Below are 27,567 nucleotides of genomic sequence, written 5' to 3' on the forward strand. Positions count from 1 at the left end.
CTTTTATCCAAGGAGACAGGAGGCTTCCCTATCGAACAGTCTCTAAGGGTGAATTTTAATGGAAAAGATCAGAGAGAAGGTTAAAGCTCGGGCTGTTTGTTTTAAACACTGGATGTTCCCTTGGCTTGGTTATTTTGGCCGTTGGTTAAGCTCTCTTTTATGTTACACATAGAGATAATTTCTTCTTTTCTATGGCAAGGCTGATCAAAACTGGGAGTGATTTCCTTCCAAAGTATTTTTTTCAACTAAATAAAATGACTTATTTGTTGCATTCAGTACTTTTCAACAGTGCTTTTAGTTCCTGCACAAGATGAAGCATTTTATTGCAGAAGATGTAGATTCAAATAAAAGCCTTTTCCCACCTGCCTTTCAGCAGGAAAAACATGCTTTTTTAAGGTATTAGTGTTGACTGAACATGAACTGCAACGGCAATTCTTCAGTTTTGTTATTTCACTAAAATGTTAAAAACACCACCATGTTTTTAACTGCATACAGGAGCTTTCTCACAATAGGGTTTGAGGACAATTTGGGGGCTATATTGTGCACAATGGAGGCTTTTGACAAGTACCTCACTGTGAACAATTTGCACTTAACAACAGAATTACAGTTGCAAAAAAGCACTGAGGGAGGGAACAACTGTGAATAGAAAGAGAAAAGCTTGCTCCCCCTGTTCGAGCTGTCCACCACCCATCACTGGTGTCCCTAAGCTCTGACCCTATTTCACTCAAGCTGCCCGAAAGCTCTCATCCTGCAAATTGCGGAGCACGCTCTACTCCTACACACCTCTCTCCATCATCAAGGCCTGATGGATTTGGGGCTGCAGCTCAGCCCCAAAACCACAGTGAAATGGCACCAAACATCACTTCAAGACTCTGCCCCCGGCAAGCTGTAATTTTGATCGAAGCAGCAAAATTTCTAGCTCGCTCCAGCAGCCTCAGCTCCCACACAGGTTTTTCTTTTGATCCATCTGCCACTTTAATCAGGTTTTTAAACAGCTAACAGTGTTGTCTTCTCTCCTTCCTGACATCATCTGACCCACAAGGCTTGACCAGGGCTATACTTGAAGCGCATCATACAATGTCATGCTCCCTCTGATGCAATGTGTCTCTGTGATGGATGATGGGGTTATACCGTGCTTTTGCACAAAAGCAGAAAACCCAAAGAGAAGCTTTTCTAGGAATAAATTAACAACCTGCCACAGACAGCACATGCAACAATTTCTCTATTTCCAGCTACAGCTTGTCTGATGGCACAATTCAAAAAAAAGGAGTTTTTAGAGGGTGGTTTTGACCTTATCTGAAACTTCTGATATCAGCAGGAAGAGCACAGGTCTGACCAGCCTGCACAAAGGAGGTGCAGCCTTATCCCAGAATATACTTTAGTAAATCCCAAGGCACCTGTAACATGTGGCTCCGGAAACCCTGTGTCACTGCTATTACATCCCCAGTCAAGGACAGCTGGGCAGGGATCAAATCTAAACCTGCAAGTACTGTATCCTTCTCATCATATCCATCATTTGTATTGACTTTCTGAAGGCACCTTCCATTTGCAAAGCTGAAAGCATCTCACAAAGATGGAATACCACCACCATGTCCCCCAAAACTGAAGTAGGGAAAAGACAAGGAAAAGGCAGTAGCTTGCATTAAGCTGATAAACACCAGTGGTCATCGTGGCCTTCACTAAGGTAGTTTTGCAACTCTGATTTAAAAAAAGAAAGAAAAATTAAAGAAAGGGAAAAAAGCAGACCATGAGTGATTTGCCAAGTTATACGGCAGTCTGTGGCAAGGGTGAGGACAGAGCTATGCTGAGTCTCTATGAGAGCCATTTCACCACAGCTTTTTTCCCCTCAGAAACTGCTCTCATTAAAGCCCCAGTTCAAACACCTTTCACTTCAAGGGGCTGAAATTTCAAAGAAGATGAGCCCTTTCACGCCAACTCATCCTCAGGTTGTTCTTCCTGCTGCCTAGAGATGATGATGCTTCTGCCTTAAAAGGGGACATTAATAAACCAAAGAGATTGTTTGTTTCTGAGCCAATTTCACATGTCCACAGCAGACCAAACTCCAGAGAAGGAAAAGCCAACATATTTTTGGTTGTCTGTCCAACTGCAAGCTTTGAGCACAGAAGTTTGCTTCCGTGGCCGAGCTTGTGAATCCCAGAAACAGGAGGACCATAACATCTTTAATGACATGGCATGGGGACAGACAGCCCCAACACAGCTCAGAAACAGGCAGGCCCAATCTGGCTTTAAAGGGGCTGGGTAGGTGCAAACCACAACTTCCAGGTGAGAAATCAGGTAAATACACCAAGGTCTGTGCTGTCCCAGCTACCCAAACCCAGGGCTACAGCCAGCTCAGAGACACCTACACAAGAGCTCTCATGGCAAAGACCCACTTTCTTTACTAAGAGCACAAGTGAAAGCAGTCTGTCTTTTCTTATCTTTTCTACAACAACTTTTCATGTTAAGTATTCATGAAATGAGATATGTGAAAGTCCAAAGACCTGCTTCAGGTCACCCAGGTGTGCCAAGGCAGGGACCCCCAGATTTGACAGATGCACTGAATTACTGCCCGTGCAGGGCTTGCATTTACTTTGCTATCTTGCCCCTTAGACCACAGCTATGGAGTATGCAGCAGGTACAACTCAGAAGATGCAAGTTTATAAAGAAGTGGCTCCCAACCAGACACCTTTGCATTGCAACTATGCTGAGTACCAGCATAGAGCGGGACAGAGCCTCTGACTGCTTTCACCCCTCCTAACCAGGGAGTTTGTGAGAATGCCCATGCAAGATGCGCAATTGCTTTTTGGCACTAAGGAAACCTTCCCTGTCCAGCTGGACACAGCTGTGTGCACACCTCGGCCAGGTCAGATGGACTAAGGACACCCATCAACTTGTCGCCTCCTCCCATCCAAAACAGAGGAGAAAATAGTATTGACCCTTAAATTGTTCTGAGGACTAATGATCCACGTTATGGCACAGTGCTGAAGTTGACTCCTGCTTCTTGCTAAGTCTTATTCCAACTGTAAAATTAAACAGCTCATTTTAAAAGCTGTAAAATGAGTCCCACTTCAGAACACAGCTCTCCGGGGATAAAAAAGTTTGCAATTTCAGCAGGGCAATGCATGAGACTGTCTTTTAATTACCAAGAGAAAGGCAGCTGGTTCAGTTCCTGCTATCTTAATAACTTTCCTTTCTTTGATGTCTTGATCACATCTTTTGAACAACACACTTGAAGCGTAACACTGCAGAGAACACTTATTTTCATAATGAAAGGGAAATATTTTGCTCCATCCATAATATTTAGTTATCTTGATAGGCTGCATTGATAGGGTTTCATATATTGTGTTTTCAAGCTAACACTGAGTTTAAGAGGCCTGCAGGGAAGTGCAAGACCTCTATCTAAATGGTAAATATGTAGTCGGTGTACATGTTTAGAATCCTTTAAAGTGAAATCAAATGGCTTCTAGTAAGAAAGATAAAAGCACCCAAAACTTTCTTGCCCTAAAAGCAGAAAATTTAAGTTCACTTGTTTCCCATTTTAGTTTTAAAAGTTAAAATTTCTAGGCCATATGAAGATGACGTTAAACCTTTGTACAGTGTGACAACATATCTACTGTTGCATAACATATGCAGTCAAACACCCTCTCTGCTTCCCACAGACACCAGAGACAACCAGAAATCTGGAGTAAGCACACAGTTCTGAAAGCTGGCAGTAACAGGATGGGGGTTTGTGAGAGTCACAGCAACCTATAAAAAAATATAGGTGTATGGTCCTTTGCACTGCCCTACAGTAACAGGAAAAGCTGGAGGATGACCCAGTTACACGAACATGGCACCAAATTCCTCAAGAGGCAGTTGGCCACAGCTCCCTGCAGTCAGGAGCTCTTTTCTTGATAAACGGGCCCCATCCAAGATGGGCTGTGATTCAATTTACCCTAATGGTGGAATAATTTGAAGTCAATGAGGGTATCCCCATCAGGCTGCACACCAGAGTAAGGCCTAGTGAATTGTGGGGGAGAACTTACCAAAAGGATGCTCAGAGACAGGAAAAATGCCTCCAAAATGTTTATGACCTGGGCAGAAAGTTCAGGGCTAAGGCAAACACTCAGCCTTTGCTCTAATTCTCCACGTACAAGCTGAGTCTTGACATTACAGGTTACATTCAGTCTATCTAAACAAAACCTAGCTGCGGAGGAGTGACTTCAGGATGCAGACTTTATTTTAACCACAACACCCATTTCCTCACTCTTTTCACTTTAAACCAGATGTTATTATATTTGCCTGTGTGACATTTACACTTAACAATGCAGACTCTGGTCGGATTTGCTGAAACAGGGAACAAAACCGTGATTAAACTACTTCCTATATGCAAAAGCACTTTCAACATCGTGTGTGTCATGGAGACTGGCGAGTCAGAGGCGCAACCACTGCCCGGCTGAGGTCAGACGTGCTTTGAGCTGCAGCTGAGCAGACGTAGGAGGCAGCTGGCAACCACTCACCATCGCCTGTCGCTACCCCTTCCCTCCAGCGGTTACCACCACCTCACATATGCCAGAAGGACCAGGTGTGCTGTCCCTTGAAAATCCAGATGAGAAAAATCCCACTAGGAAGTGGGCTCTAGTTAATCCCTGCTGGTATGGGAGAAGGGAGGGTGCCAGAGATCGGATCTGCGGGAGGATGTGACCTCTGGCCGAGAGTAGCTGGAAGAGATGACACTTTACCCCTGCACAGGATAGCATCCCTGAGCCCAGCCCCGGGGTTCCACTGATTGAAAGAAAAGCTTATTTTCCAAAAAAGGAAATAATTTGGGACTTTTTTTGCTCCCTGAATTGGCTAACCATGGTCCCAGAGAAGTGCCAAGACAAAGAGGGTGCAGGGAAGAGGACCAGGGCTAGTTTTGGTGGCAGCTGACCCTGGCTCAGCAGCACTGTCACCCTACACAGCAGGACCCTGATTGGCTCCAAAACCCAAACTCATCTGGTCCTCTGGGAGGAGCTGCCATAGGGTATTAGAAAAAGGACATATACCATGAACCTACATATGCAGCGACAACCTCAAGTCACTCACACCAGCAACACACGTGAAAGGACAGGGACACTCACCTTCTGAAGCTCAAATGCTCTCAAGAAACGACAAGTTTAATCGAGACTGAACCAGAACAACAAAATGAAGGGGTTAAGGTGCATCAGCAGCACTGTGTCTGGAGTCAGGACCCTTGGACCAACCCTCCGCAGGTCAGAGTCATGTCTGAAACAAGTTGGGGAGGAGTGGTACAAAAGAAACACCCTACACACCCATGGAACTGCAGAGAAGGTCCTTCACAGCCATTGCTTTTGTGCTGCAATGCAAGGGACCCTTGCTGGCTGCCTTACTGCCATACAGAGGGGTAGGGCTGTCATGGTTTGTCATGGCTCAGACCAAGATCACCTCTCCTTCACTCTGTTCACCAGCCCACCTGAGCTCTACTAGCAACCAGCAAGCTCTGGACATGCCTAGAGACAGCTAAGACTGTAGCTGTCTCTAGCCCCCCTATCAGAGTTTTGGACCCATTTCATTTGGTACCTTCTTCCTTGCCCTCATATTTGCCACAGCTTCCAAAACTGCTCGCTTTACTTCAAAAAATACTTTCTATTCCACTTAAGGATGCTGCAGAGACAGACCCAGACTGAGGACAGCCCAAAAGCCAGCCCAGCTTCCTGCCCCAGTGACACTGGGCTCCAATGCTCTACTCATCCTTTCTCCAGTGGGCTCCAAAGAGTGAAGAAAGGCTGGGACCAGCATTAACACGTGCCAGATGAGCCAGTTAAAGTACTGCTCATCCTGCCTTTAGAGGAACGGGGGAAGAGAAGGCCACTACCCTCTTCAGTCTTCCTCACAGGGAGCAGAAGAAGCTTATACCCCCCTCAGCCACAACTTCATGCTCTAATTTAGCACTGCATGGAGCAGAACTGTATCCAGCCAGCCTCCAAGAATAAAAATAGAATGAGTTTTGTTGCTGAGACAGTCCCTTACACTTCCAGAGCCAGCAAGGAGCACTTCTCTGCCTCACTGCTGAACCCTGACAGCTGAGCTGCTGAGATATCAGGATGTGCTGAAGGAGCCATCGCAGCTGCAGGGCCAGCTGAGAGCCCGGAGAGACCGAGCCAGCGCGTTCTGCAAAGGTTTGTGGAACAGTTGCTCCAGAGACTTTAGTTTCTTGCCCCCTACACGTACATCTTTTCCCCCTTACTGGACAGCCTACATCACTTTTATCAGCATCAGTCTGTGCTACCTGGGGAATGCTAAGCATGCAGCTGAATCCTGAGTTAAAAATTCATTTTTATCAGAATATTACATCTCTAATGAGCTAACAATATATTTTGCTAGAGAAGAGGAGTTTCAGGGCATCCTTTGGAATATTACTGTGCCTCTAAATAAGACTGAGACACTTGGTGTGTGGAAATTTGGCCAATTTTCAGCAACAGTGATGATAATAGTATTTATATCCTGTTCCTCCTCCTTTCAGCATGAAGGAAAGCTCTTACAGGCGACAGCAACAAACACAGGATAATAAACCCACAGATTGTTGAAATACAAACACACTCAAAATAAAACAAATTAGGAGCTGTAATTTGAGAGTGGGAGGCATCTCAAGTTGCGATAACAGACTCTTCTGCTGGCAAATCCATAGCACTCCATGGCAGCCAGAATCACCATTAGCATGTTTCTTTACAAAGGTCAATTAAACCAGGAAAGAAATAAAAAGATCTTCCCAAGGAAACCCAGTGGAGCAGCAGGGATTGCAAAAGAGACCTTTGATTCACCCTCAACTCACCAGACGAATAATTTCATGTTGAACAAACACCAAACCACACTGAAGAGATGCAACCAAGAGCTCCCGATCCCTGAAGCCATTTCAGATAGCCCACTAAGTCATCTAACAGATTGATCAGATACGTTACCAAAGTGCTATGATTTATCTTCATACATGCATTAGTTAATTCATGGCAACCTGGCATAAACCTTGACCTGCACTGCCAGCCCATTTGTCTCAGTTAAGCTGCAAAGAAAGCAAGTTTGCTGTACCATGTATTTGAGCCAACTGTGAGTGTGCAGGCAGTGAGCACCCCACTACTCATGCACTGTTACTTATTAAGTCACAGTAAATTGCCCATGAGATATAAACTGAGATCAAAGGGAGACCAACTCCCGCCCCTGCAATTTTGGCAATAGCATCTCTTTGCAAGATCAGTGTTGAGTGTGTGGAGTCAAAATGACTATTACAGCTCACTGCTCAAGCATGAGGAACCTCAGCTCCAATGCCCAGCAGCCCCCCATGGACACAAGCAGGAATCCAAACACAGCAGAGTCAATCAGCGAGAGTCAATTGGGGTTTTTCCTCAGCTGTGCACTCCTGGGAGAAAAGACTGCAGAGGGAACAGTTTTGCAATAAATGTTCTTAATTTTAACCACCTTTAATACAATCTTTAAGTACATTAACCTCCTTTAGTAAAACCTAGCAAGCCTAGTAAGTATTTTACAGCCAGAGTTACAATGTTGAATGTTAGCTTCCCTTTCTCCAAAATAAGTGAAAGCTGCTGACAATCCCCCCAACCCAACTCCTCCTGCTAATCCCCATCTGCCAAGGAGGTAACATGGCCTTGGGAAATGGGCCCAGTATGTCAAGCACTTTATCACCAATGCTGTCCCACCTTACTGCTTTATACTTGGTTTCCATGTCTTCGTGGGCACAACATCTCTGGGTGGCTGGAGGGAGACAGGCATCAGCTATTTGACCAGGTGCTTGTAATGGCATCTCATACAACATGACCCATTTTACACTGAAAGGTCCCAGCTGTGCAACTGCCCAGGAGATGTCTTTCCCTGTCTCCTGACTGGTCAGTTGGGAGTGCCAACCTCAGTCCTGCAGGCAGGCAGCTAAAATGATATGCTCTTTAATGTGTTAAGCAGTAACTGGAGAGTACTAAGGATAATAATGTACTTGCCCCAGAACATAGGTAGTTAGAGCAGGGCTGGAAAACCAGGGTCACACCTGATACTGGCCAAGAGTAGCAGAAGCGATATTGGGGTGGGCAGCTTAAAAACTCCCAGAACGGTTTCCAACACACAGGTATTCACCACCTCCTGAGAAAACAGTCTCAGACAGGCCTCCCAAGACCCCAGATATACTCTCTCAGGGCCACTCTTCCCTAAGTTCATCACTGATGTGCTCAGTGACAACAGGCAAGTCATACCAGGTTCCTCCCATCTTGCAGGCAAGAAAAACCCTCTAAGATAGGTCTGTACCATTTTCCTAGCAGGAGTGCACAGAGGTTTCACCAGCTGTGTATGAGGTTTTCGTGAGTCTCAGAGAAGCAGTTAGCTGGAAGCATAAAGCATCACTGCGCTTTCACTAGTAGTCAGCTCTGGTTCTTCCTCACCATATATGTTTTAGCCTTCCTACACAGGAAACCTTTACACAGAAGCTTTACAGAGGACCTGTCACTTAATAACCGTTGCTATCCAAGCACAAACGTCTCCCTCCATACAGAAAGATGGCTTGCAACCTTCTGGTTTTACCCTTAGCAAATTACATTAAAGACTTGTAAGGGTTTCCCTTATGATCCCCCCACTGCTACCTATTGCTGAAACTTTCACAGTAAGCACATACTCCAAGGTGCTTCTGTAGTTCCATTGATGCTTGCGGAAAAGTGCAAATATACTGAATATAATTTTAACAAGTGGCCTCTGCACATTTTTCCTCCACTGAACAGTGAACTTAAGCCTAAGAAAAGCAAACCTACTGCCAGTTGTTACTTTTACCAGTGCTTCTGGAACAGGCCACAAATCTCAGTGTGAAAACTACTGCCTTAAAGCATAAGGCACTGTGTTCCCCTCTTGGGTCTCCCAATGAAATCAGCCTCTAAGACAGAGTTAAACATCTGAAGGGCAAATGAGTCTTAGATTGCTTTGATAAAGTAAGCTGCAGCCATCCCACAGCCTTTTTAGTTCACTGATAACAAATCAGCCCCACAATATGCGTAAAAACTGGCACTGAGCATGCCAACGAGGACACTGAACAATCTCCATGACAGATCCTGGGAATGTTCCCCAGCAGAGGAAGATGGAGAGACACCAGCCAGGAGCAGAGCTGGCCAAACAACCAGGGTCAAGGATGGTTTTGGATGAGGAACTCAGTACTTTGGAGCAGAGTCAGCCCCCAGCTTTGTAAAGGGGACAATTCCAAGCAACGCTGATTTTAATGGCAGCGAATCTATAATCACACAACTTGGACTCATGGGGATCGAAATCCCAGGGGTTGTGATGGCCTCTTCCTTACCCCAAAGGCAAATGCCAAGAACATTAAAAAAGAGCAGATATGGAAGCTGAAAAGAGGATGTTTGTCTGAAACATCCCAGCATCAGTTTCGGATCATCAGCATCACAAACCAATCTACAAAGAAGCTTGCTGATAATCACCCCAGCTATCTCCACTGATACACGCACGTATGATGTGGCACGTCATTTCTGTGCCTGCCAACACTACAAGCTCCAAATGTGGCCCTGGCTCTCTTCCCCAAGCACTGAGAAACTCTTGTTTTGTTTGGCTCCCCCCTTGTCCTCCCCTCAGAAAGCCAGCACGCTTCCACAACATCAATCTGGAATTATTTACTGTTGTTGAAGCTCAAACAGAAACCTCTCCTCTCAACCAAGCAGAACAAGCAGAGGTTGTCCAAATGAGAAGGCTTCACCCAAGTGCTTTCAACCCTGCCAAGCATCAATCTGGGCAAATTGCTGCCCACTAAAATGATGCCTTCATCTCTCCCACTCCATTCCCAAGACCTGCTGAAAACTAGTTTATCTATGCATTCAGAACATTAAATAGACACCATCTGCTTAAAATTACCCTCATTAAAGCTAACGTGGGAACATGATCAGCCACATTTTCTCTTCTCTACTCTTACAAGTGGAGTGTCACTTGCAAGGCTTTGGGACTAGCTTTGAAACTCCCTGAAGGGAAGAAAATGAAACCGCGAAAGAACCACAGTTATTCTCCAACAAGCATCCTCCTTCATGCTGACACAGCCCAGGGACAGGCCAGTACCAGGAGCCTGCCTCTTCCAAATGGCACCGGCCTATATCTGGCATATCATCCCAACTTATTCTCACGTGGCTGCATCTGGCCCCTGCCAACATGGGCAAGGCTGTACCCAGCAGTGCAAATTACCCTACTACATGCTTGAAATTGCTCAGACTGAATTGCTGTCAGTGCCTGGGCTCACTTGTATTCAGTATAAAATGACTGCAAAAAGTGTGGGGCAGGGAAGTGGCCTCTTCTACACAAGCAGGCTAAAGCAGCTCAGCAGAATGAAGGCTGAGAAGGGACACAGTCGCTCTCTACAAAATGGTGGAGAGAAGTGGAACAGAAGGTCAAACTAAACTGAGAGAAAAGAGATGCGTTTATGCAGAAAGACAACAGAGGTGTGAGAACCAACTGGATGCTTGTGAATAAAAAAAGTCTACACTGGAAGTCATTAACCATCAGAAGAAGTCTGAAGCTTCCAATCAAGCCAACCCAACCACCCTAAAGGTTCACAGGTGGGAATGCAATATGCTTACACACCTAAGTCTGTCCGGGGTTTACGTTCTATAGTTCCATGATTCACTCACAGTACTTTCAGCCATAAAAGAAAAGCTTGTTTCCACCAGCCCAAATTATTCCCTAATGTTGTGACAGCTCCAAGAAGGCACTTCTGCCAGAGATATATTGCTGCAAACATGATGCTCTCCTTGTCTGCTCTGCCTATCTTGCAAAGAGGTGCTGATGCCCAGTGTTGGGGGACCCACTGTTGAAAGGTATTACGTAAGTACAAACCCTGAATATATATTAGTCATACAGGACATGATATCTTTATAAATTGCCACTTGACCCAAGACTGGGAAGAAGAAAATGATGTGCCAAGGGCCTGATGTGTGACAGTAGCCCATAAATCATAAAATCATAGAATGGTTTGGGTTGGAAAGGACCTTAAGATCATCTAGTTCCAACCCCCCTGCCATGGGGAGGGACACATCTGGGAAAGCATCAGAAGACCCAGACAGGCCCAGAAAGTTTTATCATAGCTCATCACTCTGTTGTTAATGAGACTAGATGCTAAGTGCTTAATAGTAACACAGAGAGCACAGTGGGGCACAGTGTGCTTAGTCTTTAGCAATCGGTAGATGACAGACTTCCTGACCCAACCACGTATCTTGCCTGCTGTGCTTATTAGTAGCCAGTCTTGTCCCCAGGAATTTGTCAGGTTTTTTTTTGAACCATTTGTACTTTCAGCCTTCCTATCACTTTTCAGCAAGGTGTTCCACAGCTTAATTGCACAGTGGAGAAAAAACACCTCATTTTATTCCACCTCGTACCTAAGAATGTCATAATTCCTGCACCATTGGCAAGAGGCTAAACCCGTTCCTCTCCACCATCTGTCCATGCATGGATCAGAAGAATTCAGGATCTGCATTCAAATGACCATCTCTCCCCTCTTTCCTCTGCTTCTAGACCTTAGGCTAGACTACTTTAGTCTGATTTGGGAAAATACTTCATATAGGTCTTAGATCCAGATGGGCTGGATTGTTGCCAGCCCCAGAAAGACCAACTAGAGCTAGGGATGGAAGGCCTGTTTGTTTTAAACAGATTAGCTTTTAACCACTGAGTAACTTTATAAATCTTCAGTTTCATATCCTTAACAGAGACAGATGGAAGTAAGTCTAGAAGCAAAATAAGGAACAACAGTTACACGAATGTTCTAAGTGGCTTTATATCATCTGTGGTGAGTGTTGTTTCTGAAAGCTAAGGAAGTTATTTTATGTTAGCAATTTGACAACCAGTCTTTTTAATAGGAACTCAGCTATTGTGTTTTGAAACAAACAGGAGCTAGTATGGGTGGGGTATTGCCCCTGGCTATGACTTGCCTATTATATTATCAATGAGGAGCAAGGCTGGGCTGCAAATCCCTTCACCTTGTTTTGCATGTGTGAACTCATGAATCCAAGAGTTTGTCTTGGCTAAAGTCACCAGAAGATGAAGCTTTACAAACTAAGGCATCTTTTCTAAACAGGTACAGGAGCTCCATCTAAGACATATAGGTTGGAATGTGTTAGCCACAACTGCTAGACCCTACACACACTACCCATAAAGCATCCATAGGCTTTTGATGGACACAGAGACCAGAACACAGGCAACAGTGGGGAAAAAAGAGCCTGGGAACTCAGATAAAGCCCCAAAGTGAATGGACATTTGCTGACGACAGCACTGTAAAGTTGGCTTTAGTGCTTGGCTCCTGGCAAAACAATGACATAATGCTGTGTTTACTAGCAGGGAAATCTGAGGGTTGGAAATGGGTCTGTAAAAAAACCACTAACACGTTTTTTTTGACAAGCCAACAGATTAACATCTATTGTCACTGGGGCAAGGCCAAACTCGCCTGGAAAAGGTCCAGGAGTTTGATGTCACCGAGAGGCTCGCAAGGACGTCAGCTAAAGAGCTTTCCCATGTCATCTCAGCATTTACTGCTGTGTTACTGCCTAAAGCAAGCTCTTTGCCACCATCACCTTCTGTTTAACCCTTCCTGTCACAACATACAGTAAAGACAACATGTTGGCCTTTCAGCAATAGCAGTTGGACCTAGATCTGCTACAGCTCATGTTAACCTGATTGATCACGGAACAGCCAGGACAGGGCACTGGCAGATAAAACACATTCAATCAGGTTTGGACTGTCAGTCCTGTGCTAGTACTAACTGAAGTCTCTACCTTTCTACAAACAGAAACAAACAGCATCATTTCCTCATTTGAACCCTTAGGATGTTTTCAAGTCCCCTGTGATCCAAATCATGTGGCCAGTTGCACCCTCACCCTGGCCTGAATCAAAGTCTTTGTCATAACCCAGCCAATACCTCTCACGCACAGCGAGACAACAGCAAATAAGTTTTAGCTCCTCACAAACAAGATCCCAACGGAAGGACACCTGGACTCCCACAAATGCCAGTGCTTGGTAGAGAACGCTTTCACTCTACTAATCGGATGAGTTAGAGCCATGATGGCTTCATATCTCTATATGATAACATGGTGGGGAGAGCCCCACGAAGCCCTCAGCACACGGGGAAAGCTTTGTGTCACCTCTCCTCGGGCACAAAGGCTGCAGTAAGCATATCAGGGCTATACTATATGTAGTCCTTCTACACACCCTCAAAACACAGTGAAGTCCCTGGTGATTGCACACAAGATGCTCTCCAGTCCAGCCCCTCTACATGTGGAAGATGACCTAGAACTCCAGAATTAGGCTTATCAGAAGGGAGAAAACCAAAACAAAAAGAAAAAAGAAAGAATAAAAAGAGTATTTCTTCAGGTCTGGCCAGAACTCTGGCATCAGCTCTAGTGGGACCTAAAGATCCTTTACAAGCCTGGTTTTCACCCCATTTCTTTGACCATGCCCTCTTCTTGCTCAAATGCAGGGCAACACAGAAGTTAAAACAGAAGCAAAACACATGCATGCACATATAAAGCCTCACATCAAAACCCCAACTTCTATCAAACACCTGCACACTCCCCCAACACAAGAATAGAGGAATTATGTAAACCAGTAATCCCAATGTTCCTTTGGCCGACACCACAGCACACAGATACACAGTGTTACCCACAGCTGAAAGGACCAGTAGAAAACCCAACACTGCCACAGCCAAGCAATTTGGCCAACATCTTCAGCAGTGAGGCCAAGGGGTCCAAGCAGCAATGCCTTTCTCCCACCTCCAGTCTGTACATCCTCAGGTCCTGCTCACTTGGGCCCGAGCCTCAGTTCTTTCATGAAGGGGACTCCCTCCAAGACAGCGGTGCCTCTTGCTGCCACTCTCCAGTGCCACTAGCAAATTGCCACTGCTATACAGAAAGATGCCAAATGGACAGAGGGAGGTTTAAAGACAGATGGATGGACTCTCCTGCCCAGATCACGACTACTGCAATCTCCAGGGGTAGTTACCCATGACAAATTCACTTAAAATATTTTTAGTTTAAACTGAGCTATTTATACTTATCTTTACAGATCAAGGATGTCTGTATTAAAGGATTAAATGCAAGCTACAGCTGCCCAGCTCAAAAACAGGTGGAAAGCTGCTTCCCAAAACCAGTCCAGATTTCTGACAGACACTATTACAGTCATAAAGACAGCAGCAAAAGATGAAACAGAAAATATGTTCTTGAGCAATAACAGACAGAAGACTCCTCCGTATGTCTCAAGTGAGTGTATTTCAGAAGCTGGCTACTGCACTGGATGTCCTTTGAGTACAGCATCATCTGTTATCTTTATAAAACGCCTTTTGCTGAAGCATTAAAGGAAAACTCATCTGGATTCAGGGAAAGGAAGGAACTTGTTAAGGATGACCAGTGCTTGTAAAATGCAGAAGATACAAGATTGCTACCCCTTGGTACATGGCAACCAGCATGGATGTTCCTCTAGAATCTGTCACTGTTTATTCTTCTCTACTTTAGCCAACAGCTCTGATCTCTTGTTATGAACAGAAAATAAGCAGCCCTTGTGTTAATAAAAAGAGATATTATCACCAGTGCTGGTTCAGGGATTATGGCGGTTTCACCTGATATAGATAAATTTATAAAACACACACAGAGAGAACTTCCCTCCTACTTCTGGCTTTCCTCTGTCCTGTCCCAGAAGCCAGCTCCAGAGCCTGTTTCAATCCCACTTAGGAAACGCTGAACTCCAGTCTTTCTTCCTGTGACATGTTTGGGAGATGGGAGGAGGGAGATGCACTTAAATCTGCTCTTGGTGGCTTTCTTCCAGGAAAATACTTCACATATCCTTGTTTGTTTGTTTTTAAATTCTAAGTGATTTTAATGCCGGAGAAAGTCGCTGGAGTGACAGCCCTGGGAAACTGCAGGCCTCCCACTTACGCACTAGCAGGGGCTGTGCCAGCTGCCCTGCTTCTGCTGAAGACCAAGGGCTCAGCTGCCTTTGAGCATCTACCCATGAATAACCCTCAGCTCAGGCAGCTTGAGACAAGGCAGGTGTCAGTATGCCACATTTTCAGGCAAAGGACATATCCTGAGCTCAGAAACAGTGCAGCAAAGCACCCACAGGGCAAGGGAATGGAAAAAAACATTTAAAACTGGTTTTCACAGTATTTTGCTTGGAGTTACAGGGGTCTATGCTGGGCTTGCATCTGCTGGAGAGGGGAAAACCAGGGAAAACCTTCCACCCACAATGCATGGGTTAATTTATAAATAATTATAGAACAGCCTGAATCAAACAGTAGGAAAATCCCATGGCATGCTGAGGGAGCCATTAAGAATCTCATCATCACAGAGTTAGGAAAATGGTAATTCAGATGCTCTCTGTTGCATCTACCCCTCAAGGATACAAGAATGCCTGGCAAGAAGATTTCACCTCTGCTGGTGAGCTCTCCTAACAGGGAATACAGAGACGCCAGAGAGAGATCAGACAGCAGCAGCAAGCAGCCTACTGCTGACGGCCTTGCTCCCTTAGTCCATGCTTCACTTCAAATAGCTCCACAGGTGCTGGGGTTCCAAAATGGGAAGGAATGCCCTAGAGGAACAGGCTCACAGCAGGCAAGCATGGCTGGCATCCTAAATGTACACTTCCTCAGAGGGAAATGTAACTTTTATACCATCCCATTCATTACCATGTAATACTGGTATAAGTAATAATAATAGTCTGCTGAATGCTATTAGGGAAGCAACAGTCAGACTCCCATTTCCGGATAACACCATGACCTTGCCATTCAGCAACTGCTGCTCCCAGGGGTGGACCTGCTGGTAGAGGAACGTGACCCAAATCCGGAGGTTTCAAAGCCTATCCCAGCAGTCAGCCCTTAAGTAACACACACATCTTTATGCTTTGTAAAAGGTAAATCCTCTTGGCTTTGCAGCAGAGCACACTGAGATGCTGAAAGGCTAAACAAGCAATCCAAAGCCACACCATCAGTAAAGAAGACACACAAGCTCTTCCACCATGCCACACTATGTCTTGTGTGTATCACACTGGTTATTAGTTCAAGCCTTTATGGATGATTTATGAACCGTATGCATTAAAGTTTGCATTTATAAGCATATCCTGGACAGTGGAGAACCATGCTTCCAGTATCTCAGGGGCAGCTATGGAAGACTTCTGTAAAAGAGACAGCATGGCAGCGTACAGCTCCTGTTTAAACACAGCTACACTTAGGAGAGGTTGGGCATATTTCTCCCTATGAACACAGATAGGGATGTTTTCCTTGCAAACAAGTTTGCATCAAGCCCACAAAATCATGCTGCTGACTGCTAGTATAGGATCCTAGTGCACCACTGTGTTTAGCCAGTGTGGTTATAGGAAAAAAGGAACATAGCCTACTGAACAGAAAAACAGTGCCAGCAACATATATAGGTATATGTGATTTGGGGATGTGTATTCTGCCCACGAAAGTAGAATGCTCCCAGTGTAAGGACTTAGTTAAGTACCTACATGTTGAGCTCCTCTTACAAAAACTGCAATAAGGAGTAGCTTTGCTGAAATCAATAGCTAAATACAATCAAGAAGAGAATCTTTACAATTGTCACTAAAGTCATCCTAAACACAAGAGCACCAGTTAACACCACCGCTTTCAAGCACTTACAGGTGCTACAAAAAATACAATCTCTCTCCACTCTGCCATCACCCCAGCACAATTTAAAGTGTTATGAGATCATCCTTTTTCATGCCCATTCTTTGTAAGGATGCCTAAATGACCACCAGACAGTAGTTCAGGTTATGTTGAGATAATTACCTGCACAGCTAGTTGATATTGTCTCACTGTCCCCCACCTGCCTGTATCGGTGTGCCATCGCTTGTCTCAACAGCCCAGCACAAAGACCATCTCTGAGGTCTATCTGCGTGTATTTTAGTCCAAAAGCATCCTTGCTTTGTAAGAAAAGCTTTTATGCATTCAAAAGGACCGCCATGTTTATAAACACATACAATGAGTATGCCATGCTACTGACATATAATGGATGTGAGTTTGAAAGACTGACTAGATTGTTGTTATATATTCACCTAGAAGGTGGTTCAAAAAGTGAGTAAGCTAAAGTGGGAAGGTTCTAACTAGGTTGTAAGATGCTCCACTTTAAAATCTTTCCGTGCGAAGAAATTCACCTGGTTTCCTTTTGCCTTTCCCCCTTTTCCCCCCAAATGTGACTATGTCCCGGCCTAGAAGAGGATAACAAGGAGATGCTGGAGAATATGCTTTTGCTTCTAAAGTCAAAGGGAGATGCACTGTATTAAAAAGCATAGTAATTACAAGCTTCTCAGTAAAACTTTCAAGCAAGCCTCTCTCTGGAGGTGTGAGCCAAGGCCCAGGGAAGTTTTTTTTCTGTTGACTGTATTTGGTTTTGACACTACTTGATTAAGCAGCAGACACCACCAGCTTCAAACAGAACACTACTGTGCAGCTCATTGCCTTCTTCATGCAATATTTACACAGCACGCTCCACGCGAGGTGGTGTCAGGTCTTGCTACAAGAAAGCATTCAGTTTCACAATGCCATCAGGCTGACGCGCGATGCTGCCAGCCCGCTCTAATGATCCTGCTCTTCTCTGTGGCTACTGGGGACCAGTTCCCTTTGCGTGAGCAGGCACAGATTAAGAGGATATGGCATGAAAAAGGAAGATCAAAAAAAAAAAAAAAAAAATCATCTCACATTAGAAGGCCCAGCTGTTTCCTCCCAAATGACTAAATTAGAGAGCTTGTACGTCACCTCCTGCCTCAGGTAGGGTCACATTGAATCCCTCTTCCTGTTTAATCCATATAAAATGGGAAATGGGTTTTGAGAAAGACAATGACAGAATACAAGAGTAGTATTTTTTCAGGCTGTGTACGTTTATCAGATAAATTGGAAGACTGCTTTGGAAGCCAAAGCAAAGAATAGAAAATGCTGCCACATATTTCATGAGTGGCCTCGGGCCAACCACTTAATCTCTCCGCCTCATCTTCCCAACAGGGGTACCAGCATATTCCCTACCTTGCAAGGACAGGAGGAGGGCAAGACCTTTGAGTTGCCCATCTCTCTAAGGGCTGCTCTGGGATGCAGGAAGTCTGGGCTCCATTTCCTATTCCATCACTTGCTTCCTTAGGATGTCTGTTCATATCTCTCTCCAGTCAGCCCTTTTGGGAAAAGGGCATAATTTGGTCTCTCTATTCCTCAACCTTCTAGTTTAGAGCACTGACACTGGCATAATTTTGACTACAACCCATCAGGCTGTGTTGCACAAGTGACCCCCAGCACCCACCAACTCTACGCAGAGCTCTTATGAAGCCAGAGGTCACCCACAGCATGTGGGGGCTGAAAGCATTTATACTGTCTCTTAGGACATCATCTCCCTGGTAACCAAGTCCCAGTGAAAGTCAATAGTGGCATCTTCATTACTTTTAAAATGGAACTTGGAGGCTTTTGGAGCTGTTGTCCCCAGCTCATGGGCTTGCTAAAAGCTTTTCTTTGAGCTTTCTTTTGGCTGCCCTCCCAGCACGCTGCAGGCTCAACCACAGGAGAGCCAGTAGGCAGCCTGCCGGGATGCAAAGTCTCCTGCGTTATTTCATTCTGCCCTGACCACAACAAATCAGGACAACTTGCTTTTCTCTCTATTGGTGTTTAATCTATTCCTAAGGCCGGGGACAGACATTTACTTTGCAAACTGTTGAATTTAGATACTACTGACTCTTGGCTCAATGTTGCCAACCCACAACTCTGTCGGAAGAAAGGACTGTGAGTGCTGCTTCATCAGCTGGGCTGCCCTACCGCCTGCTGAAGCAGCCTTGAGTTAGAGAGCAGTAAGTGCCAGACAGCCCATTATGAAAAGCAGGTAGATGCCGAAAGTGTCTGATCTACTTTGCAAACCTGCTCTGAACAAGCTCAAAGGACTGTCTCTTTTGGGCACTTCTGAAAGATAAGGGAACATGGAAAAGACCTCCAAGAGAGAGAATCAGGTAAAGGTATGGCACTGAAAGGCTAAGAGGATGCTGAGCAAAGGAAGAAAGTGAATGTCTCAAGGCAGTGAACAGGAAAAATCTGGATATTATGTTGGCCTCAGAAAACAACAGTGCCCTTAAAGTAAAAAACCCAACTGGGCACAGAAACTAAAACCTCTTTTGTTAGGGGAGAATTTCACTTCAACTTCCATCAAGAACTGGTTGCAGTGATAAGTAAGAGAGAAGTCCTCTGAGCACTAGTGGGTGCAGCAGCTTTGGACTGGCAAGGTCTGATCTCTACCTCCTGCTATCCCTGCTCCTCGGGCCATCTGGAAGTAGGGAAAAGGGTTGAACCAACCTGCAGAGAATTGTCTATCCACAGCTTCCAGATATTTCAGAAATACGGACTTCTTTTCTTCCTGCCACGTTTCATCAGACATTAAAAAACAATGAAAATTTTGTAGTCTTATGCAAAAGCATAAGTTTTGCATCTAGAACAGGCAGACAGGTGGAAATTAACCTTAAAGACATATGTCTACCCCAGCAGAATGGTGGTCTACATACAGAGAAAGCCACTGCAAGGGAGAGGGAATGTTTTACCCCAATCTGATTTCTCCTGAGCTCTCCTCTGCTCTGCACACAGAGGATTAGAGCCACCTTTGACATAACTTTTACCAATGCATGGAAGTTCAGTTTCGAGGAACAATGAAGTCACAGAGCAGCCTGCTCATTTTCTGGCTCTTTCCCAGCACCCCAGGAAAAGATAATAGTAGTAATAATAATAATAATTAATAACAATAATGCAGACTGGTGAGTCAAGCTGGATCACGGCCCCTGGAAGGAAAGCCACACAGGGTGTCTTGATGGGGCAAAAGGGAGAACAGAAAACGGTTCATAAGACCTGAACAGGTACTCCACCTGCTCATCTAACACTGCCTTCTGATTCACATCAGGTCCCTTATCGAGCTCTACCCACAGGCCACAAGCCATGTAAGCTCCAAGTATGTCACATCCTGTTCACTCTGGAAGAGATCTGGCTCACAGTCTCCAGCTCTGCTAATTAAAAAGGTCAAACAAACCCAGGCTAAGACCTTCTGACCCATGAGCTGCTGGTACTACTAGCACAAGTGGCACATAGAGCTCCTCAACTCAGACCTGCAACAGGGCACAGTGGACAACCCATGTGATGATCCAAGCAGGGGGAATCCAGCTCCTTCTGCCATGGTAGCAATGAGGCACCAACACAGGAACAAAGATCCTTGTCACTAAATCCATGATGTGTCCAGACCCTCCTTGTCAGTGCTGGCTTTTATATATAACCAGCAGCTTGCAGCAAATAGAAATAAAGCAATGAAGATGCCTGATAACATCTGAGTCACTCTTAAGCCTAAGCAGTAAGCAGGAGCAGGTAAGACACAAGGAACAGAGCTTGACCCTAGCAGTATAAGAGTTTTCTTCAAAGCGTGCTGACGTTTTACAACAGGTCACTTGTGACAAGCACACTCAGGTGCTCTGGTAAGCAGTGCTGAAACCCAACACAGCAGGACTCAATCCCTCACAATTCAGTTATGCCGGTACCCCAGGGAGCTTAGCAACCATATCCATGCAGCAGAGAGAGTCCTACAAGAGCAATCTTGAGGCATTCAGAGATGGCATTAGGGAACAATTACCCAGGGGAGGAATTGGGACAGCATGCAGGCATCTCAGATTTGGTGATTTTAAGAGTCTTTTCCAACCTAAACAATTCTGCGATCTCGAATGACTAAAATCAGCAATGCGCTCACTCCAATTGGAAAGAGATAAGGCAGCCACTTGCAAAACAAGAGTGTTTTACCTTCTCTCCACGCTACACAAAGCTGAAAAACACACAAAGCCCATCTGCAACAGGAGTAGAGAAGTGCTGGAAGAGGAAATCTGTACGGATGTATCCATCCCTGCCCTTGGGATAACACAGGCACACTTAGAGACCTCAGAAATGACCTCGAGCATATAAACGCCTAGTGAGATAATGCACATCAGTAACTACTCAGTCCTCTGCAGAAGAGCACATGGTCGGGGATGGGGGTGGGGGATCCCATTCATTTGGCTTCTAATGAACATTTGCCATCAGCCAGGTCCTGCAAAGCTGTGAAGGTGCTAACCTCCTCTCACCAACCTGAGAGCAGGATCAAGCACATCTGGTAGGCAGAGGCTCCCTGCAGGGCTTCTAAAAGAGTTAGACATTTGGGTAAAGGATAAGATACCTGCCTAAAGATAAGCTGGCAACAGAGAGGAGACGGGAGGATGTCTTGTTTTAGCTTCTTGATGGATGGTTAAGGGACGCAAGCATCAACAGTGGGGCTTTTTAAACAGAGAATGCATTTCTAGTTTGGGATCATTTCATATCTAAACCAGACAATCATAATTTCAGACTAAAGGCCAGTGAAGCCACCCCATAAACAGATGAAACTTCAACAACCTAGAGAAGGGAATTTCAGACTGTTTAAAACATAGCAGGGGCCGGAAAAGGGATTTGGATTTTGTTACCAGCTTTTTCTCTTCAGAATGATTAACTGACACCTTCAACCATTAACTGCAACATCCTAATCCACCCAGCTTCACCCCAGCATTGCTCAGCCAATGTATGACTCCTGTTGCATCAAGGGTCTTTCCAACAAACCCAGACTTGACCTTCCTGACATTGTTCTTGTTAAAAGAAAAAGGAAGGGGGGAAAGCAAGGAGATATAACATTTTTTAAGTATTACCAAACATAAATCAATTTTTAAAAGACCATCAGTATGAAGAAAGAATAGGAAATTAATTTGGAACGCCAAAAGCTGTAAGACCAGCAGGAGCTTTTATTACAGATATACCATACAGGAGGCATGTGGTTATGGATCCAACCTTCTGTTTATCCTTTCACATGCTGCCATCCAGGGCACCCAGCCAACCAGGTGGCCTTGTGCTATCCAGTTGCTGACAGCGATGCAGAGGGAGGCATTGCAGATTCCTTCTCTAGTAGTGGTTTCCAAGGGGGATGGGAAAGAGAGCTGGCTGGGTTCCTATCAAATAGCACTGGGTCCAAGATTTTAATCTCTTCCCATGTGCAAAGCACTACAAATCTTCCAGCGAGGTATTAATCTCTTTAGAAGTTTCACACACAGGGATCACAGCAGAGGTTACGCAAAGCCACCTTCTTTCTTTTACTTTCTTGAGTCAAGACCACAAAAGCTATGCTCAGATCATGAAAGACATCTGCTCCAGGGAATGATTCCTGGTATCCAGGCCAAGCAGTGCAGGGGCTCATGCGCTGGCTCACATTCAGCCCTCTCCACATGCCCACGATACCTAAGACTTGCCTTCATCTCTCCAGGCTCTACTACTGCCTGGAAAAAATCACAATTAAAAGGAAAGGGAGTCACACTAAATGCCTGCAATACCTATGTCACCATCCACTGGAGAAACACATCATTAATCGGATGCTAAGGCACGTGTTGCATGGCCTTGAGGCATGGCATGAGGGGGCTTATGGATGTTGCAGGTAGAAAGGCTTTCTGATAATAGAGCCACATAAGGCAGAGAGCATCAGGCTTTACACTCCCCAAGCTATCTTCTAGCAATGGAGAGAACTAAATGCCAAGTCACATTTATATTCATTTCAGAAGAAAATAGTTGTTTCATGTTAAAAAAGAGCACAGAACCAAACTAACAATGATCAATGGATCAGACCCAGGGAATTAAATTCTTTGACATCTCAGTTTCACTCTCAGTGAGTTACTCCACCACAGCCAAATGAAAGGCAAAGGCTGCAACACACTGCAAACTGCAATCTAGGAAACAAAAAAAGAGCCCAAGACTTTTAGACCTGTGGGCTAATTCACTCATGTAAAAGAAAGAGATTCACAAGGGCATGGATGACTATTATTTTTAACTGAATTACTCCAATGCTTCTTTGCGAACCAAGACTCTATTGTGCCAAATACTGTACAGCCAGAGATGGAGTGGGACAAAAGGCAGACACAACACTAATCACAAAAAAAAACATTTAGTTTGTGATTTTTTTTGGCTAAGAACTGGACACACAGGGACATGGGACTGTTGTGCAGAAGACAGTATTAGAAAAGGTGTATGGAGAGCAGGGCGAAGAGGAAGAAGTAGATTTTCCACTAGAAATGTTAAAGAGAGCTTCCTGGAACAGTTTAGGCTACTGTTATCAAAATGCAATGACAGTCATCATCAAGGAAACACAGATGTGTTTCTGCAGGAAAGTACAGAAAATATTTCCTTTCAAAACTGCAAATACAAGATTTAAATCCTTGTTTTCTGGTTATTTTCCAACAAATAAGAAATCAACAATGTCAATTTCTCTTGGTGATAGGGAAGGTATCGTTACCAGCTATTTGTATGTCTTTGTGCTTGGCAGACGTATCTGTCTGATGCTGAATTGCTGCCGCCTTTCAGGTGAGAGAACAGCCTGCGGTGGTGTCAGCCACAATTCACAGCAGCTGCTTGCAAAGGCAAAAGCAGCCTGGAAGCAGTGAATGAGCAATAAATAGACTGAACACACAGGTCCAGCTGGCAACCTGAGAGGACACGAGACCTAAAACTTCCACGCCTATGATGCTTAATTCCAAGGTAGATGAAAGCTTCAGCTTTACATCTACAAATCGGCATCTCCCAGCAACATAGTGCCCTCTAGCCTTGACTGCGTTATGGTTTAAGTGGAAAAAGCTCACTGATACGAAGTACTAATGTAAAGCTTTATGCCCAGTCTTCAGCCTTATCTTTCAAGCTGGCCAGCTCTGAAAAAATCTGGCAGACGTGCAATGCCAGGAAACACGGTATACTCAGAGTGATTTCACATCACTCACAACACCCCGTCAGAGCTGGATGATTTACCTTCCCTAAACACAAAATCCAACCTTCCACGTATTAAAATACAAGTCGTAGTTTGAGCAAAGAGTTAAAGGATTTGGTGTAACTAAAACCCAGAAACAACCAGAGAGAGAGAAAAAAACATACCCTCTCTACTTATGCAGATAGGCAAAAGCTACTCCACCGTATGCTGCAAACTCCTGCAGGCAAAGACACTTCTACATGACACCCTGCAATACTGGAGTCTGGGAAGGTTGTTAAAAATCCTCCTTTGCTACTATGCTATTGGCAGTAAGGTGTGAAAGGAGCAAGGCAAAACAGAGATGAAAGAGATCCCAAAAGCCGAGTCTGACTTGATAACCATGCAAACCAGCTCCCCCCTCAAAATCTGTCTTAACGTAACTTATGGGAGAAAACTAGTGAAGAAGCATTCAGCACCTCCGGCTCACTGACCCTGCAAACTGCAGAGGCTCAGTCCGCTCCCCACCGGGCACTCTGCAGTGCCACGGCCAGGATGGAGGCAAACCGGGGAGCCGAGAGACCTGTCCCATCCTGTGCTGGGTCTTGGTGAGCAAGAAGGGAAGATCCACCTTCAGAAAGGAGGGGAACTTCAAAATGATAACATCATAAAAAGCCAACCGCCAGAGGGCATGAAGAAGGACGAGGAAGAAGAGCTGCATTTCCATGGCAGCCCGGAACCCCGCAGCCGCCTCACCGGCAGGGGCAAACGGGGCGGGGGGCTGCAGCCGGGGCGGGTGCCTCGCCAAGGTCCGGCCGGGGACGGCTCCGCGCTCCGGGCACCGCTCCGCGCCCGTCCCCGTCCCCGTCCCGTCCCGTCCCGTCCCTGCCCGCCTCCCGCACACGTGTGCCGCGCCCCGCAGCAGGCAGCCCGCCCGGCGGCGGACGGGGGGCTCGGCCGGGCCCCGCCGCCACTCACGTAGTGCTTCGAGGGGTTCCTCCGCTTCTCCACGTCCACCACGTTGGCGTCCAGCACGCTGTAGGACAGCATCTTCGCGCACCCCGCGGCGGCGCTCCGCCGCTCCCTGCCGGCACTGCCAGCACCCTCCGCCTCGCTGCCCGCCGCGGCGATGCCGGCCGGCGCGCCGGGCGGGCGGGAGGCAGGATGCCCTGGTGCCGGCTCCGCCCCGTGCCGCGGCAGCGGCTCCCCCCTCTCGGCAGCGGCGGCTCCGCTGCCTCAGGAGGGGCAGGGCCCGGCCGCAGGACCCGCCTCCGGGCGGCCCCGGGGGGCGCCGGCGGGACAAGCCGGGAGGGGAGCGGGAGCCACCGCCCCCGTGTGGCGGGGGCCGCGGCTTGCCCTCGGACGGCGGCCGGGGGCGAACACCGGGGGGCATCTCCCTGCCGGGCTCTGCTGAGAAACGCGGCCCGGCCTCAAGGAGACCCCAGGGGAAGGGACGGCGCAGGGCAGTGGAGGGGCAGGGTGCCTCCAGGGCCTTCCATCACTGCGGTGTCCAAGATATCCTCCCCAAGCGGCCAGCCAAGGTCGCACCAGAAACCCACAAGCGAGCAGGGCCGAGCCCGCAGCCCACCAGGCTCCAGCTGGGAGCTCAGGGCTGGCCACCACTTGAGGAGATCCACACTGCCCTGGCCATGCGGCTGCATGAGGATCAAAGCTGGAGGAAGGTCGCACAGACTCATGTCAGTGATAGCACTCATGAGTGATAACCCTGGTTCACATATATATAGGTAGATACATGAGCATCATCTTCCCCAGTCACACTTCAAGAAGAGTTTGCCCTAGAAATTTCAGGTTTGGTGTGTTGGGTTTTTTTGGTGTTTTTTCCAATAATGCATCATTACTTTTGATATGATTATTTGAAAGTTACTTCAGAAGCAGGAACTTACGTGTGATCTGTCAGACTTCAGCTCGTTTCCAGACATTCATTAGCTATTCACCAAATTAACTGAAGTCACTAAGATGTCTCATTCCTCTGAAGCTCTTCAGCAGCAGCCCATGCAGATTTTCCAGTAAGCTTCCAGAGTGCTGCTGACAGCTCCGGACCTGCTAGTGTAGGAGCGCAGAAAGGTCCCAGCTCCTGGCAAAAAAAAGCCCCATATTTACAGTGACAACGGTCAACCTAAATGTGGTTTCATTATAGGCACACTTTCTGAATCACAACTTTTAGAAGCGCTATTGGCCCTGCAACAACGAGCGTGAGAGAGACACCAGAGTCACAAAGCCTTAGATCCTTGAGCCCAAAGGCTGACATTTGAAAGTGATTGGTTTTAAAACCATAGCTAGTTTCCACAAGCAGCCTAAAAACCAAAGGGAAAAACAGAAGCCCCATCAGTGCACAGCTACTGCCTGCTGTCGGATGGGAAGCAGGTATCTGCTGTGTAATGCCAGGGATATATGCTCCAAGCCAGCCTTCTCCTTGCTCCTCAGCTGCTATACAGTTTACCAACACTAGTAAACTGACATAAAATTCCTAGTATCCCACCCTAGGATGTGCTCAGGTATACATGCAACCAACTTTTGGTAATGGGGAGAGTGACAGAGGGGAAAAGCCAATGTGCCCACCTGTGTGGTCACTTTTCAGGCTTGTCTTTTCTCCTTCAGAGCACCCTCTTCCCTCTTCTTGAGAGACTTCCCACCTCTCATCCTTATGCGTGACATAAGGCAGCAGAGCAATTATTTACATTAGAAATCTTTACTGTTTAGACTGGCCAAGAAGTCCCTGGTGTGCGGAGCAACCAAAGAAGATTCTTCCTTGAAAATGTAAATATTCAAATAACCCATTGATAAAAATATGCCTGGCATGGCCAGTGGTCTTGGATGCCTCTTCCCCGTGTGCCATTATCAATAGACATCACACATTCCATCCCTTTCTCCTATCACCCTGTCCAAAAAAGAATAAAGGGTCCCGTCCACCATTAAAAACACTCAGGCTTTGTTTTAAATCAGCTTTCAAAACATGTCATTGTGAGGGAAAGAGACCAAATACATCATTCTCCACACACCCTGCCCCATCCTTCCTGACATTCTTACTAATTGGCATCTTTTTACGGGTAGTGTTCTCATCTGCTCAAGTAAGGAAGGAGCTATTTTGAGTGGAACCTGAGCCTGGTGCTTTGGGCTTTGTGCTCCCGTGGTGCCTACCCCATACTTCCACAGTATCTGGTCCATGGTTTACCTTTCCTCTATTCAGGACAACTCAATTCTCCACCACTCTGTATGACCTTCTCCAGCTGTGATGCCCTTGTACAGCTCTGGCTCCCCTCCTCCTCCATCGTCTGACGGTTTTGTGCTCACCGCCACCTTCTGCTCTCCTTGTTTGTTTGCTGCATCCCTCCATCTACATAGGGAAAACGTATGTTGCTAGGGGCATGGATTGTTCTTTTAAAATATGTACAACACCCAGTCCAGTGGGAGTTCCAACCACAGACTATTGCAAGACTGACAGAAACATAACTGAAACCCCTTATTATGCTTCAGGCTTGAGAAAATCTGCTCCTCTTTTAGGCAGCAGCTGGGAAAATGAAGCTGACAGCACTTCCCAGCTTTGTGCTAGAGAGCCAGGCTCCGGCTGCTGGGGCTGAATGAAAGACAGCCTGAGTACACAGTGAAGAGCACAGCAGGCTTGGTCTGTGACCAACGCCATGTGCCCAAGAGCCTGTACCTGGCCAGGACCATGAAGACACAGGTTGAGGCACTACAAATCTCTAGGAAAATAACTGACTCTAGGGATTTAAATCCTAAATCTCCCAGTATTTGTATC

At 46.1% G+C, this 27,567-nt stretch overlaps 1 protein-coding gene across 3 annotated transcripts in view; it reads right to left on the reverse strand.

The window, feature by feature from the left end:
* SH3PXD2A (SH3 and PX domains 2A) overlaps positions 1 to 25,082 on the reverse strand; it is a 265,696-nt gene extending 240,614 nt beyond the window's left edge. For 2 of the 3 annotated variants that reach the window (XM_030487967.1, XM_030487966.1), the window contains exon 1: positions 24,768 to 24,886. In XM_030487967.1, the coding sequence (XP_030343827.1) occupies positions 24,768 to 24,839 (72 nt within the window). In that variant the 5' untranslated portion in view covers positions 24,840 to 24,886. Of the gene's footprint in view, positions 1 to 24,767 lie in introns of all 3 variants that reach the window. The other variant, XM_030487968.1, reaches the window with a different exon arrangement.
* Positions 25,083 to 27,567: the final 2,485 nt, after the last annotated feature.

The sequence above is a fragment of the Strigops habroptila genome, chromosome 5 (genome assembly GCF_004027225.2).
Source record: "Strigops habroptila isolate Jane chromosome 5, bStrHab1.2.pri, whole genome shotgun sequence".
Lineage (NCBI taxonomy): Eukaryota > Metazoa > Chordata > Aves > Psittaciformes > Psittacidae > Strigops > Strigops habroptila.